This window comes from Trichechus manatus, unplaced genomic scaffold, assembly GCF_000243295.1.
Source record: "Trichechus manatus latirostris isolate Lorelei unplaced genomic scaffold, TriManLat1.0 scaffold00008, whole genome shotgun sequence".
In the NCBI taxonomy this organism is placed as follows: Eukaryota; Metazoa; Chordata; class Mammalia; order Sirenia; family Trichechidae; genus Trichechus; species Trichechus manatus.
In genome coordinates, this window is record NW_004443944.1 from 28792744 (window position 1) to 28804794 (window position 12051).

General features: G+C 44.5%; 1 protein-coding gene across 3 annotated transcripts; it reads left to right on the forward strand.

Moving 5' to 3' along the window:
• The first annotated feature begins 4811 nt into the window (after positions 1–4811).
• EIF6 (eukaryotic translation initiation factor 6) lies at positions 4812–11807 on the forward strand. Of its 3 annotated transcripts, none has more exons than XM_023725073.1 (7): positions 4812–4970; positions 5217–5335; positions 5470–5555; positions 8013–8188; positions 8748–8924; positions 9121–9302; positions 11523–11807. In XM_023725073.1, exons 2-7 carry the CDS (start codon positions 5229–5231, stop codon positions 11530–11532), a joined length of 738 nt encoding a protein of 245 aa, XP_023580841.1. In that variant the 5' UTR covers positions 4812–4970; positions 5217–5228; the 3' UTR covers positions 11533–11807. The 3 variants fall into 3 exon arrangements, with proteins under 3 accessions (XP_023580841.1, XP_023580843.1, XP_023580849.1); XM_023725075.1 differs by having other exon boundaries at positions 4812–4962; XM_023725081.1 differs by lacking the exon at positions 4812–4970 and adding an exon at positions 4975–5072.
• Positions 11808–12051: the final 244 nt, after the last annotated feature.

Genomic DNA, 12051 nt, shown 5'->3' on the forward strand with positions numbered 1-12051 from the left:
CCCTTAGACACCCTTCAAACTTGGAACTGAAATCACTCCCGGAGATCACATTATAGCCATACAACAGACAGGCCTATAAAATGAACAATAACACCAGTGAGAAATGTATACCTCAGAACAATCAACTATACTAGAACTAAAGGGCAGCATTTGCTCAAAAGCAAAGTTAGAAGGATGGTAGGGACAGGAAAACTGGGCAAATGGGCATGGAGAACCCAGGGGCAAAGTGGGGAGAGTGCTGACGTATGTATTCAGAGGGTTTGCAACCAATGTCACGAAACAAGCTGTGTATAACTTGTTGAAAGGGAGACTAATTTGCTTTGTAAGCTTTCACCTAAACAATAATAAAATGTTCAAAACAAAACAAAAAAAATAGTGAAGTACTTGATTTGCAATTTCTTCACCGGTCTGACTTTTTAAGCTAGCAAATGTGATAAATCACTCAACAGGTTTTCCATCTGATGGAGATATGTATCTAAAAACAGTACTAAGCTGATCTGTATGAGAAAGATCATCCTTTGAGTTTTAGTTTGTATCTTTGAGTCTAAGGTGTGTCTTGTAGGCAGCACATAGATGGATCGTGTTTTTTTATCCATTCTGCCACTCTCTGTCTCTTTATTGGTACATTTAGTCCATTTACATTCAGTGTAATTATTGATAGGTATGAGTTTAGTGCTGTCATTCAGACGTATTTTTTTGTGTGTGTGTTGCTGACAGTTTCTTTGTTCCACTTAATTCTCCGTGCTGAGTCATTTTTCTTTATGTATTTTCTTTTCATCTTTTTCATTGTTGTTGATTTTGTATTTGCTGTGTCTTTTTTAAGTTTTTCTTCTTTTTTTATTTTGATGTGTAGGATTGTTAATTTCCTTTGTGGTTACTCAGAATACATCTTGAGATGTTGTTTCTGATGATGAATGTGGCGCCATTCCTCTTCAACTTGTCATTCCTGGTATAGTAGACCATATGATTGTCTGATTCAAAACGGCCAATACCAGACCATTTCAGCTCACTAATGCCTAGGATATCAATCTTTATGCGTTCCATTTCATTTTTGATGACTTCCAATTTTCCTAGATTCATAAATGGTACATTCTATGTTCCAGTTATTGATGGATGTTTGCAGCTGTTTCTTTTCATTTTCAGTCATGCCACATCAGCAAACGAAGGTTCTAAAAGCTTGACTCCATCCATGTCATTAAGGTTGACTCTACTTTGAGGAGGCAGCTCTTCCCCTGTCATATTCTGAGTGCCTTCCAACCTGAGGGGCTCATCTCTGGGCACTGTATGAGGCAGTGTTCTGCTGCTATTCATTAGGTTTTCACTGGCCAGTTTTTTCAGCAGCAGACAGTCAGGTCCTTCTTCCTAGTCTACCTTAGTCTCGAAGCCCCGCTGAAACCTGCCCACCGTAGGTGACCCTGCTGTTATTTGAAATACTGGTGCATAGCTTCCAGCATCACAGCAACACACAAGCCACCGCAGTACAACAAACTGGCAGATGTGTGGTGGCATACAGTAAGCCCTCAGAAATTGGTATTGGCCAAGTACAGCCTTGGAAACCCTATGTGGCAGTCCTACTCTGTCCTATAGGGTACTATGCGTCGGAACTGACTCAACAGCAGTGGGTTTGGGTTAGTTTTGGACCTGCTAACAATGGATCAAACTGAGCAACTAGTTCAATAAACTCCCAAAATTTCCATTTTGAGGGGACCCAAATACTTTATATCTTCCTCAAAAAGACACTCTACATTCAGCGATTGTTATAATGACAGCAACAATGCCTTGCAAAACGGCTTTCCAATACTTTCGTTCTTCATTAATTTGTGTTTCCAGTTCATGAGTTAAACCAAAATCATGTCTTGGGTTTAAATGTGACAACATATAATCTCTGTGGATTGAACTGTTTTTATATTTATTAATCATATTCGAGTTGCACTAATCACTAAGTCCACCCATAGCAAATTGAGAATTAAATGATTTAGGACTGAATAGTTTGCAAACAAAACAATATATAGAGCCAACTGATAGAGAATACAGTAGCCACTCCCTCATAATTTTCACCATTAGCTTTGCACCCTAGAAATACATTCTGGCTACAGAGCTTTGTTTGTTTACTGTCCAGAAATTTTTTATATGAACTTTAAAATAGTCCTCTGTGATGCTGACAATCACTTGGTCTTCTTTTGATCCAATAATTTACATCATTAGAAGAAAAATTATTCCACAAAGCAGGAACTGTATTTCTTTTACGGGTTCTGCAGATGTGACAATTTCAGATTCTAAAATAGTTTCACTTTCTACATCATTATTAATGTTTTTACTACAGCAAGGAACGGATGCAGAATTTGGAACAAATTCTGTTATATTCATATTGCTATTAGTAATTTCAGCACTAGTGGTACTAGTACAATGATTTGCACCCATTAAACTCGAGCATTCAGCAGAAGAAGTTTCTTCTGATTCATTACATTTTAAAAAGGAAGTGAATTCTGGAATTGTCTTTAGGGATTCACAAATCCTTTTCTTTTTATCTTCTGTGAGCTTTCGTTTTTGTGCTTCACTTAGTTGTTACCATTTCAACTTACCTGTATATAAAATTGTCACTTTTTAAGTTTGGTTCTACCATAGCAAATACATTTGAATAACTGAAAATAAATAAAATTTATAAAATAAAATGTGCATTAGATTTGAACATTAACACAAAAATTTATATTTAAAAATTAGTAAGTAAAAAAATTAATTTGGAACATGTAATTTTGTTCTTCAGGTCTTAGTCAAAAGAAATAGTACTTACAAGGCAGCTGGAAATAATTTCATTCATTGTTGTACGATTTTTGCTGGCAGGCTCTTTGCAGATCTCCACAAATGTTTTTCATCTTGAAATAATACTTAAAAACTTGTGCACTCACTTTCCGTCCTTTGATGCTGCGTCTTCACAGTTTATCGGACTACTGCTAATACCCGACGGGGGCGAGAGCGATCACAAACAGCATGATACAAAGACAAGGGTATGCTCAATTTGAAGACCGTTTTGGTTCACTTTGCGCAGGGCAGGACCAGATATGTTGGAAGTCGCATGATTATAGTGCCGCTGGTGCATTCTTATGTGGTGGAGGAGAGAGAACTGAATGTGAGGTTATACCCGATCTGTCTGAAATGGAAAGGAAAATATAATTGTTAATGTATACAAAATTTATAAAATGTACTTTTTTTTGGAATTTTTCAACTCCCATATTCGGAGATACATACGTAATTGATGTAACAATAGCACCTCTTCTCTACCAGCAAGTTTGTTTTGTGAGTCATAACAATATCAATCAATTTCTTAAAGTCAGTCTGAAGGAAAATGGAAAATAAATATATTTATATAATTTTTATTATCTAAATATTCATTTGTTTCCTTCCATGAAGGTATGTAAATATTCTGATAATATATAAATGTAATGTTCTGATACATGCCCTTTGTTGCTTTTTTGGAAGACGAATTTAGAAACACACTCATTGTTGCAAAACAGAAACATATTTTGCACGATAAATAAATATTGAATTCTGCATCCTCTTAATGTGGCTAATACCTCATTTATTAGCATATATAGAGTAATATCAAGCATGCTCCCACGCAACAGACAATCAAAAATGAAACTTACTTGATACATAAATTAAAATTTTTGTGTTAAATATTAATATTTCCAGTATTTTTTTGAATATTTGCTATGCTAGTATTATTACCTGTTAGTATTATATTACATGTATGCTAGATTGTGTCCACATGTATGCCAAACATATTTTAACATTAAAGTTATAAATATTATTGTTTACAAAACTTAGGACATAATTCTGTATGCAAACACTATACAGTTAAAAAGCAACTTGACTGAATTCATTGCAATGGTCGACTTATTTGGGATCCCTCACTTTTGTGCATCATCTGGGACTGGGGTTCCCTTTGGTTGTTTATCAGGACATGTGCAAGAGCATGCTATTGTGTCTGTATCATGGCAAAGAGCATTGCTGTCACCCCCGGCTGGATCAGCAAACGCGGCTGTTCAAGACAGTTCTTTCAAAATGGATCAGAGACCTGTTATCTATTAATATAATCCATCCTTGCCCAGTAACCACTCATGTTGGATCCAGTTGCATATTGGGACTGGACAGGCCACCCCCACCTCTTGTTTATTAGAAAGAGTATACTCCCAAGAGACCCACCAAGATAAGGAGTTTCAATTACATAGGAGGGGACCATAGGAGACAGATGTCTACGAAGGTGTTGAAGTGGTAGCGTCCTCATAGCTTAAACAACCTTGTGCACGGGTGCTTCTGAACATGTGTGAACTTTATTTCCAGCCGGCACATTCTCACACGCTGGAACTAGTATCAGTTTCATTTAGTGCCCTGCCAATTCCCTTCCACTGCTCGATTTTCCTTGTGTCCTGTCTGCTTGGCATGTATGGGTCTTTGCTTTGGACAGCTGGAGCCCCCATTTTGTTGATGCCCTAAACACCATGCTTACCTTGCTTATTGGGTAATCCGTCTCTACTCACACCTCACACCCATCATGGCAGTGGTGGACTTACGCCTTAACCCAAACCTGCTCTTCCTCCTCAGGTCTTATTTCAGTGAATAACTCCATCATCAACCCATCTTCCGCGAGGCATCTCCGACTCCTCTCCCTCATGCCTCACATTCGACCAACCACAGGTCTGGGTCAATTGTACCTCCTATAAAAAAGCTTCTGGATAAATGAATGCATGAAGGCAAGCATCCTAGGGCCGGGGCCGGGTAGGGTTCAGACAAATTCATTTTGCAACCATAGAGTCCTCCCGGAGGCTGGAGCTAGAGTGGCCGCATGCTTGGCAGGGCGCCCTGGGCTCTTCCGGAAGTTTCTTAGTAGTTTCCCAGTGCGAGGGCGGAAACGTGAGTTTACTTAGGAAGAGGAAGGATCCGCTACCGCGTGTGGAAGTTGTGGTTAGTTGGTGAGCTGGTGTGAAGGGAGGCCGGAAGAGTCAGCTCCGGGAGCCCGGGTCGTAAGGGGTGGGGACTGGAGAACTCAGGGCCGGAAGGTGTGGAGGGTCCCAGTAAGTGGTACCCGAAGTCTGAGGTGCCGATGTTGGGGGACCTGGGGCCGAGAGAGAAGGGGTTGCGGCAGGGCCTGATGGGCCAAGGCCGGGGGACCTGGAGTCGGGAGACTATCGGCTGTCCCTGAACTTTCGCTCCCTCAGCTCCCAGGCATCATGGCGGTCCGAGCGTCGTTCGAGAACAACTGTGAGATCGGCTGCTTTGCTAAACTCACCAACGCCTACTGTCTGGTGGCCATCGGGGGATCAGAGAACTTCTACAGGTGTGGCAGGAGCCCCAAGGTCCGCGGGCTGTGTGTGGGTGGGTAACGAGGACGGGTGCTGGGAGTCGGGGTCTCCGGCAGAGGGCGGATACCGATCCCACAGCCCCGTGACCGCCGAGTCCATGTCCCCACAGTGTGTTCGAGGGTGAGCTCGCTGATACCATTCCCGTGATACACGCGTCCATCGCCGGCTGCCGGATCATCGGGCGCATGTGTGTGGGTAAGGCAGGTGGAGGACGCCGAAGGAAGGCGTGAGCTTCCCAGTACCTTTAATTATATCCCTATAGGGGACCGGGAGAAAGGTAGGCGGTTCCAAACCACCAGCAGCTCCACGGGAGAAAGATGTGTCAGCCTGCTTCCGTAGAGATTTACAGCCTTGGAAACCCTATGGGATCGCTATGAGTCGGAATCGACTGAGGGTTGTAGGTTTGGTTTGGTTAGGGGCCCGGGAGGGACCCAGGGATTTCCAGGCTTCCATTATCTCCCGGAACTATAGAATCTCTAGATTCTCGGAGTTGGGAAGGACCCAGTCTGTATCAGCAGATTTCAGGGACAGTCTTTGGCAAAGGCTTCTGGGTAACAATAATGCAAGTACTATTAAGTGCTTTCACCCTTACACTCCTAATCTCATTGTTTCTTCATAAAGACCCTGGAAGGTGGGAGGAATTATTGGCCTAATATGACTAATGAGGAAGCTGAGACTCAGCCTAAGTGACTCATCTAGTGTGGAAGAGGATTTGAGTTTCTCTCTCCTCTACCACTGACTCTGGGCAAGTTGCTTGTTCTTTCTGAACATCCATTTCTGCCTCTGTAAAATGACAGGCTAAGATTTTGGGTCATCCTGCCCAGTTATTGATATAAATCTTAAATTCCCTTTATGACATCTCTGAGTAGCCTTCAACCCTACCCTCAGCACTGTTTGACTCTGGCCCTTGGTTCTTTCTTTGAGCTGAATCTGTCTCCCTTTACTGTCACCTCTTGTTCCTCATTCTGCCCACTAGGGTCATATAGAAGTCTGTTCCTTTATTTTTTTACCAAGGTAAACCCTGGCCTCAGAGTACGTATTTTCTTATTCAGGTGAAACACCCTGAACCTTAACCATGCACTTAGGACTTAAGTTTTGATGCAGTGTGCTTCAGTGTTAGGGAGAATTAGCCAGGCTGTTGGTGTTTTTTTATGATGGGAGTAAGTCAAGGTTCAGAAGTTCAGAGTTGTAATCTTCTAGGGACGGTCAGAGAGCTGGTCATTGTTGTCACAGTGTAATTGCAGTTTGTTCATTTTTGTAGCTGTATACTACATTTTGTGTAAATATACTACAGTGTATTTATCCAGTCTGTTGACAGTGGGCATTTGAGTAATTTTCAATGTGGGCTGTTATAAACAGTATTGCTGCTGTGTGTGTGTGTTTTCTCCTTCACTTTACTCAGCTGAAAGATAATCTTGATCTAAAACTATTTCATGCCTAATGCTATACATGGGAAATATAAAGCAAAGGCTTACATTTTCCTGGAAATTGTTAATTGAACGTGTAAAATGCATTTTGCATTTTTAGTGTAAAATCCACATACAAACAAGTTGTTATATGGTACTTGCCATTTAGTTGTAACATTTTCTCGATAAGTTTTATACAGAACTTCCTGAGAGGAATATCAGTGATGAATAGGTGCTCAGTCCTTCCAAACCTTTCCAATACTTATGCAGGAGAGATCTACAGAGTACACTCTGTCTAGATTTATAAGGATTGTTTTCTTTCCACTGATCAAGTGCTTCCTGACTAAAGAAAAGTTCCAGCAGGGACGCTGTTCTCTATTCAACTACTGCCCTTTCTCAGGGGTCCTAACACACACCACAGGTGGGGGTCTCTTCTACTGGACCCTACAGTTTTCACTGCTCTTGAGGTCAGGTCAAGCTTGTGGGCTGGGGGCACGTTGGCCTCGCTTGGCCCTCAGGTCCTCTCTGAAGCTGTCAGCTGAACATCTCTCAGGAAGGTTATTGACGGGAGACAGATCTTGTGCTGGGTTTTCTGACGGCAGCACCTGAGTACGCTTGGCTCTGTTGAGCAACCTTGACTTTTTGTGATCTGTTCCCACCAGCTGTTGGTTTGGAGGTTTCTGCAAGATTTTGTCTGTGGAGACGGGTTGGGGGGACGGTGGTGGGGGGAGATGTGCTGCTATGTTTTTTGGTGAACGTATGTACGTGTTTCTATTGAATATATACCTAGAAGTAGAAAGGCTGGGTCACAGGGTATGTAAACATTCAGCATAATAGATGATGCTGGATAATTATCTGAAGTGATTGACCAGTTTATACTTCCATCAGAGTGTGTGAGAGTTTCAGTTGTCAATACTCAGTATTAAAATTCGAATTTTTTTTAGTTTTAGCCATTCTAGTAGGTGTGTGTAGTGTGAGGCTTAACTTTTAAGTAGCAAAATGAACAACTAATGCCAAGAGCCTCTCTTGCTAGTCTTGCTCTCTGAGTAATGATGGTGAAATGCACAAGGTGGGTTGGGACAGGCACCTGGGCCATCGCTGGCCTGCCTGGTGAGACTCCTGGTCCCCCTGGGTGTTGTATGGATCAGTGGGTTGGAGGGCTGGGTCTGGGCCTAAAGCTTTCCCAGAGAAGCTCACTGGGCTCAGCAGGTATCTTGTGTATTCATGGTCCCTCTTTGCCTTCCAGGGAACAGGCATGGTCTCCTGGTGCCCAGCAACACCACTGACCAGGAGCTGCAACACATTCGCAACTCCCTGCCAGACTCAGTGCAGATCCGTCGGGTGGAGGAACGGTTGTCGGCCCTAGGCAATGTCACCACCTGCAACGACTATGTGGCCTTGGTCCACCCAGACTTGGATAGGGTGAGGCAGTCTAACTTGCCCATGAGCCATAGGACCATCCTAATCAGTGGTTGGCCACTGTTCTTGCCCATCAGGCAGGAATTATGGGCATTTCTTATGGTTTCTTCTTATACCTGGGTTCTCACATTTCAGGCACTCATTGTATAACAGTGAGAACAGTACAGAGACCTTCCCTAGTGTGGGCAGTGTCAGAAAGAAGCTGTGGGGGATTAATCCTTCAGAATGGGTGACCTAAAAGATTGACTCCAGGAGGCCAGAAGAGATGATTGTTGAACTCTTGGGTGTGCGGTAGAGGGAAGAGGGTGACTGTGGAGACCAGCCCCCTGGCTGTTCAGGGCATGTATGACTGTTCAGAGCACACATAGCTATTAGGGGCTCCAGAGCTGACCTAGACTCTGCTTCAAGATGTATCCTCTCCTTTCTCTGAGTGAGGCTTCCCTATTCAGCTGCGTAGCAGAGGAATGAGAGGCTCAGGGAGCCAAGCCCTGGGTGGTTCTGGACATGGAAAGCCCCTGGTTTTTTGGCATGCAGGTGCATAGTACCTCTTATCTTCTGACAGGAGACAGAAGAAATCCTTGCTGATGTGCTTAAGGTGGAAGTCTTCAGACAGACAGTGGCTGACCAGGTGCTAGTAGGAAGCTACTCTGTCTTCAGCAATCAAGGAGGGCTGGTGCATCCCAAGACTTCAGTAGAAGACCAGGATGAGCTGTCTTCACTCCTTCAGGTGCCCCTTGTGGTAAGCATTCCAGCTGTAACCCATCTTCTGCTGAGGCAGCCCACTTTGTCCAGTGTTTGGGTATCTGGCCATTATCTGCCACAGTTTAGGGTTGGGGCTACACGTTAGGGAGCAGGGTCTGGGGAGAGCCCTCATCACGGAGGGAAGAGACTTTGGTCATGTGGCCATGACCCACGCTGAGCCCATCCCTTGGCAGGCGGGCACTGTGAACCGAGGCAGCGAGGTGATTGCCGCTGGGATGGTGGTGAATGACTGGTGTGCCTTCTGTGGCCTGGACACAACCAGCACAGAGCTGTCAGTGGTGGAGAGTGTCTTCAAGCTGAATGAAGCTCAGCCTAGTGCCATTGCCACCAGCATGCGAGATTCCCTCGTTGACAGGTACCTGGGGCCTCTCTTCTCTTCTGCCCAGGGTAGGGTTCTCACTTTGCCTTTTGAGGGTAGGGGAAGAGGGTGGCGCCTAGCATGGGAGCCACTCTATTCATACTGGTAGGTTTTCCTTGAGTGTGAACACCTGTCCCACACTACCGTGCAGTAAGACGATACAGGCAGCAGGCGCTGCAGAGCATCTGCTAATGCTCGTCTTTGAAGTCTCAGCCCAGTGTCCCCTCTCTAAGCAAACCTAAGAGCCTCCCTACCCTATGATCCATCTTATTTTATCATTGACCACATTGCTTCGTAGTTTGTATTTGCCAGTGTGTTGGTGTCCCCAGTAAGCACCCTGGGGCTTGGGACAGAAAAGAGCTGTTTTTTGAGGGAAGGTGGGGAGGCTTCTCTTAGGAACTGAGGAGACCCCAGATGCCTAAGAGAGCTCTTGGACTGGTTGCAGGGTGGGTATTGCATCAAAATCACAATCATTTGGGTTTTTGTAGATATAAAAAAATAAAACATCTTCCTAGGACCCAACCCTGGAGACTCTGGGATGTGAGGTTCTAGAAGCTCTTCTTTGGAAGAGCAGCAGGTGCTGGATAGCTGCCCACTCTTTTATCCCTCTGGGGATCTCGTCTCAAGGCATCCCACACCCAGCTAGGCACTAGAGTCTTTTATAAGGATAGAAACCCCAAAGTAGAGAAAATGCCAAGTCACAGACCCCCTACTCCCCATGAGCAAAATTTCTTTTTTCTTTCCCTTTCATTCATTCATTTGCCTGATGTTACTGATCCCTATGAACATGGCCCCATGGGGGTGCTATCCAGGCAACTTAGTCCTAATCCTGTCTCTGAGGCTCAGTACTTAGCAGGGGTGAAAAGACAGTGACCACACATAACTCTTAGCTACCTTTAAAGGAGGAAAATAAATAACTTAAGTGTCCTCAGATGGCATCAGAAGCTCTGGTGAGAAACTTGATGGGATCCAGGAAGGTTTCACGCAGAACAGATCACTTAATCTGGGCTTTAAAGAATGAGCAGGTGTTTGCATATGCAGAGATAAGCAGAGATGGAGGAGGAAGCACCTCAGACAGACGCAAAGATGGGAAAGTGTGGAGTGTGTGAAGGAGAAAGGTGGTATTCCCAGAGTGTTGAGGACTTTGCCTTTTTCAAGAAGTTGACCGTAGGCCTGTTGTTTTGGGCTTCAGTGTATGTTAGGATAGCTTGGGATAATTGCTAAAATAGATTCCTGACATCACCCCTGAGATTCTGATTCCTGAGGTCTGGGGTGGGGCCCAGCCAGTGGTGTCATGATAAAATAGATACCCTCCATGCCCTTTTGGAATGTTGACTCTTGTAAGGAAAACACTATTTACACAATTAGTCATTTAATTAAAAAACAAAACAAATCTCTAAGCAGCCTGAGAAGGAAATTTGTGTAACCGGATTACGAGTACCTACTAGAAAACTACAATAAATGTTACATTTAGTGGTGAAACATTAGAAACAGTGCCACTGAAATGGGGCAGAATTGTCTGCCATCACTGTCGATGACCTGCATTGTTCTGGTGGTCCTAGCCTGTGTAGTTAGACAAGATAAAGAAATGGGGATTGGGAAGGAAGAGACAAAACTCACTAAACTTCTTTGGTCTTGGACATACTGGGTTTGAGGTGTCTGTGAGACCTTGCAGTAGAGATGTCAGGTAGGCGATTAAAAATACGTACCTCAGTCTTGTAATTATGCACATTTATCACCTCAAGTAAGAATGCTTCTACTAATCCTTACTGAGCTGGTCTCTTCCAGCCTGGTACTTGTGGCCTTTTCTGGTTAGTTGACACTAACGAGAGAGTCCTGGCCTTAGAAAAGTTATCGCCTCACCTGCCACTGGAGGACTTGTGGTTCAGGCACATGCCTTCCCCCTCTGAGCCCCCTGTTTCCTTCTCTAATGTCTACTGGACTTGTCCTCTGAGGCTCTGGCTTATGACCAATAACAATTTGAATAAATTGATGAATAAGCTGACCCACCTGAATGGGGAGAGAGTTTCTTTTGAGCCTTTAAGCATTGAGAGTTAATAGACTGGAAGAGTGACTGGTGGGATGCATTCAGACCTGGAGCTGGGATGGGGCAGGATGGGGCTCTGAGTGGCTTTTAAGGGCTGAGCACCTTGAGAATGGAGGGTGGAGTGTACTCTATGAAGCCGCCACTGACAATGCTCCCTCCTCTCTCTTCAGCCTCACCTAAGTCACCTTCTGTGCTGCTCCGTGGGCTCCTGGCTCTGGACTTTGACTCCCTCTCCATGCCCTACCCAGTCTGTACCGGATGCTGGCAGGGAGGTGGGAGGTGGGAAGCTTCACACAGCTCACTGGAACTGAGTCCAGCCTATCTCACCTGTGCCCATCTCCTGAACATAAAGTTACTATAAAAACCTGGCCAGCTGTCAGGCCCTGTGGCTCCTGACTGAGGGTTCTGCTGTCTGTGTCACCCTATTAAAGGGCAGCTGCCTCTGGCCATTCTGAATGTGTTGTTTGCTGATCTCAGCCTGGGTACCCAGGATCCCCCTTCCCCCCATCTCATTGTTTCAGGGTCTTGGGAAGATGGGGTAGGATTCTACATACACACATACCAGTTCCACTACTCCCTCCTCCTCCCCAGCTCGTCACTGGATGGGAGGCATCCCACCAGGGCAAGAGGAAGAAGCCCTCTTCACTGTGTTGCATGCAGTCTGTTAGGGACCCTATATACAACAGAGCAAAATACTGC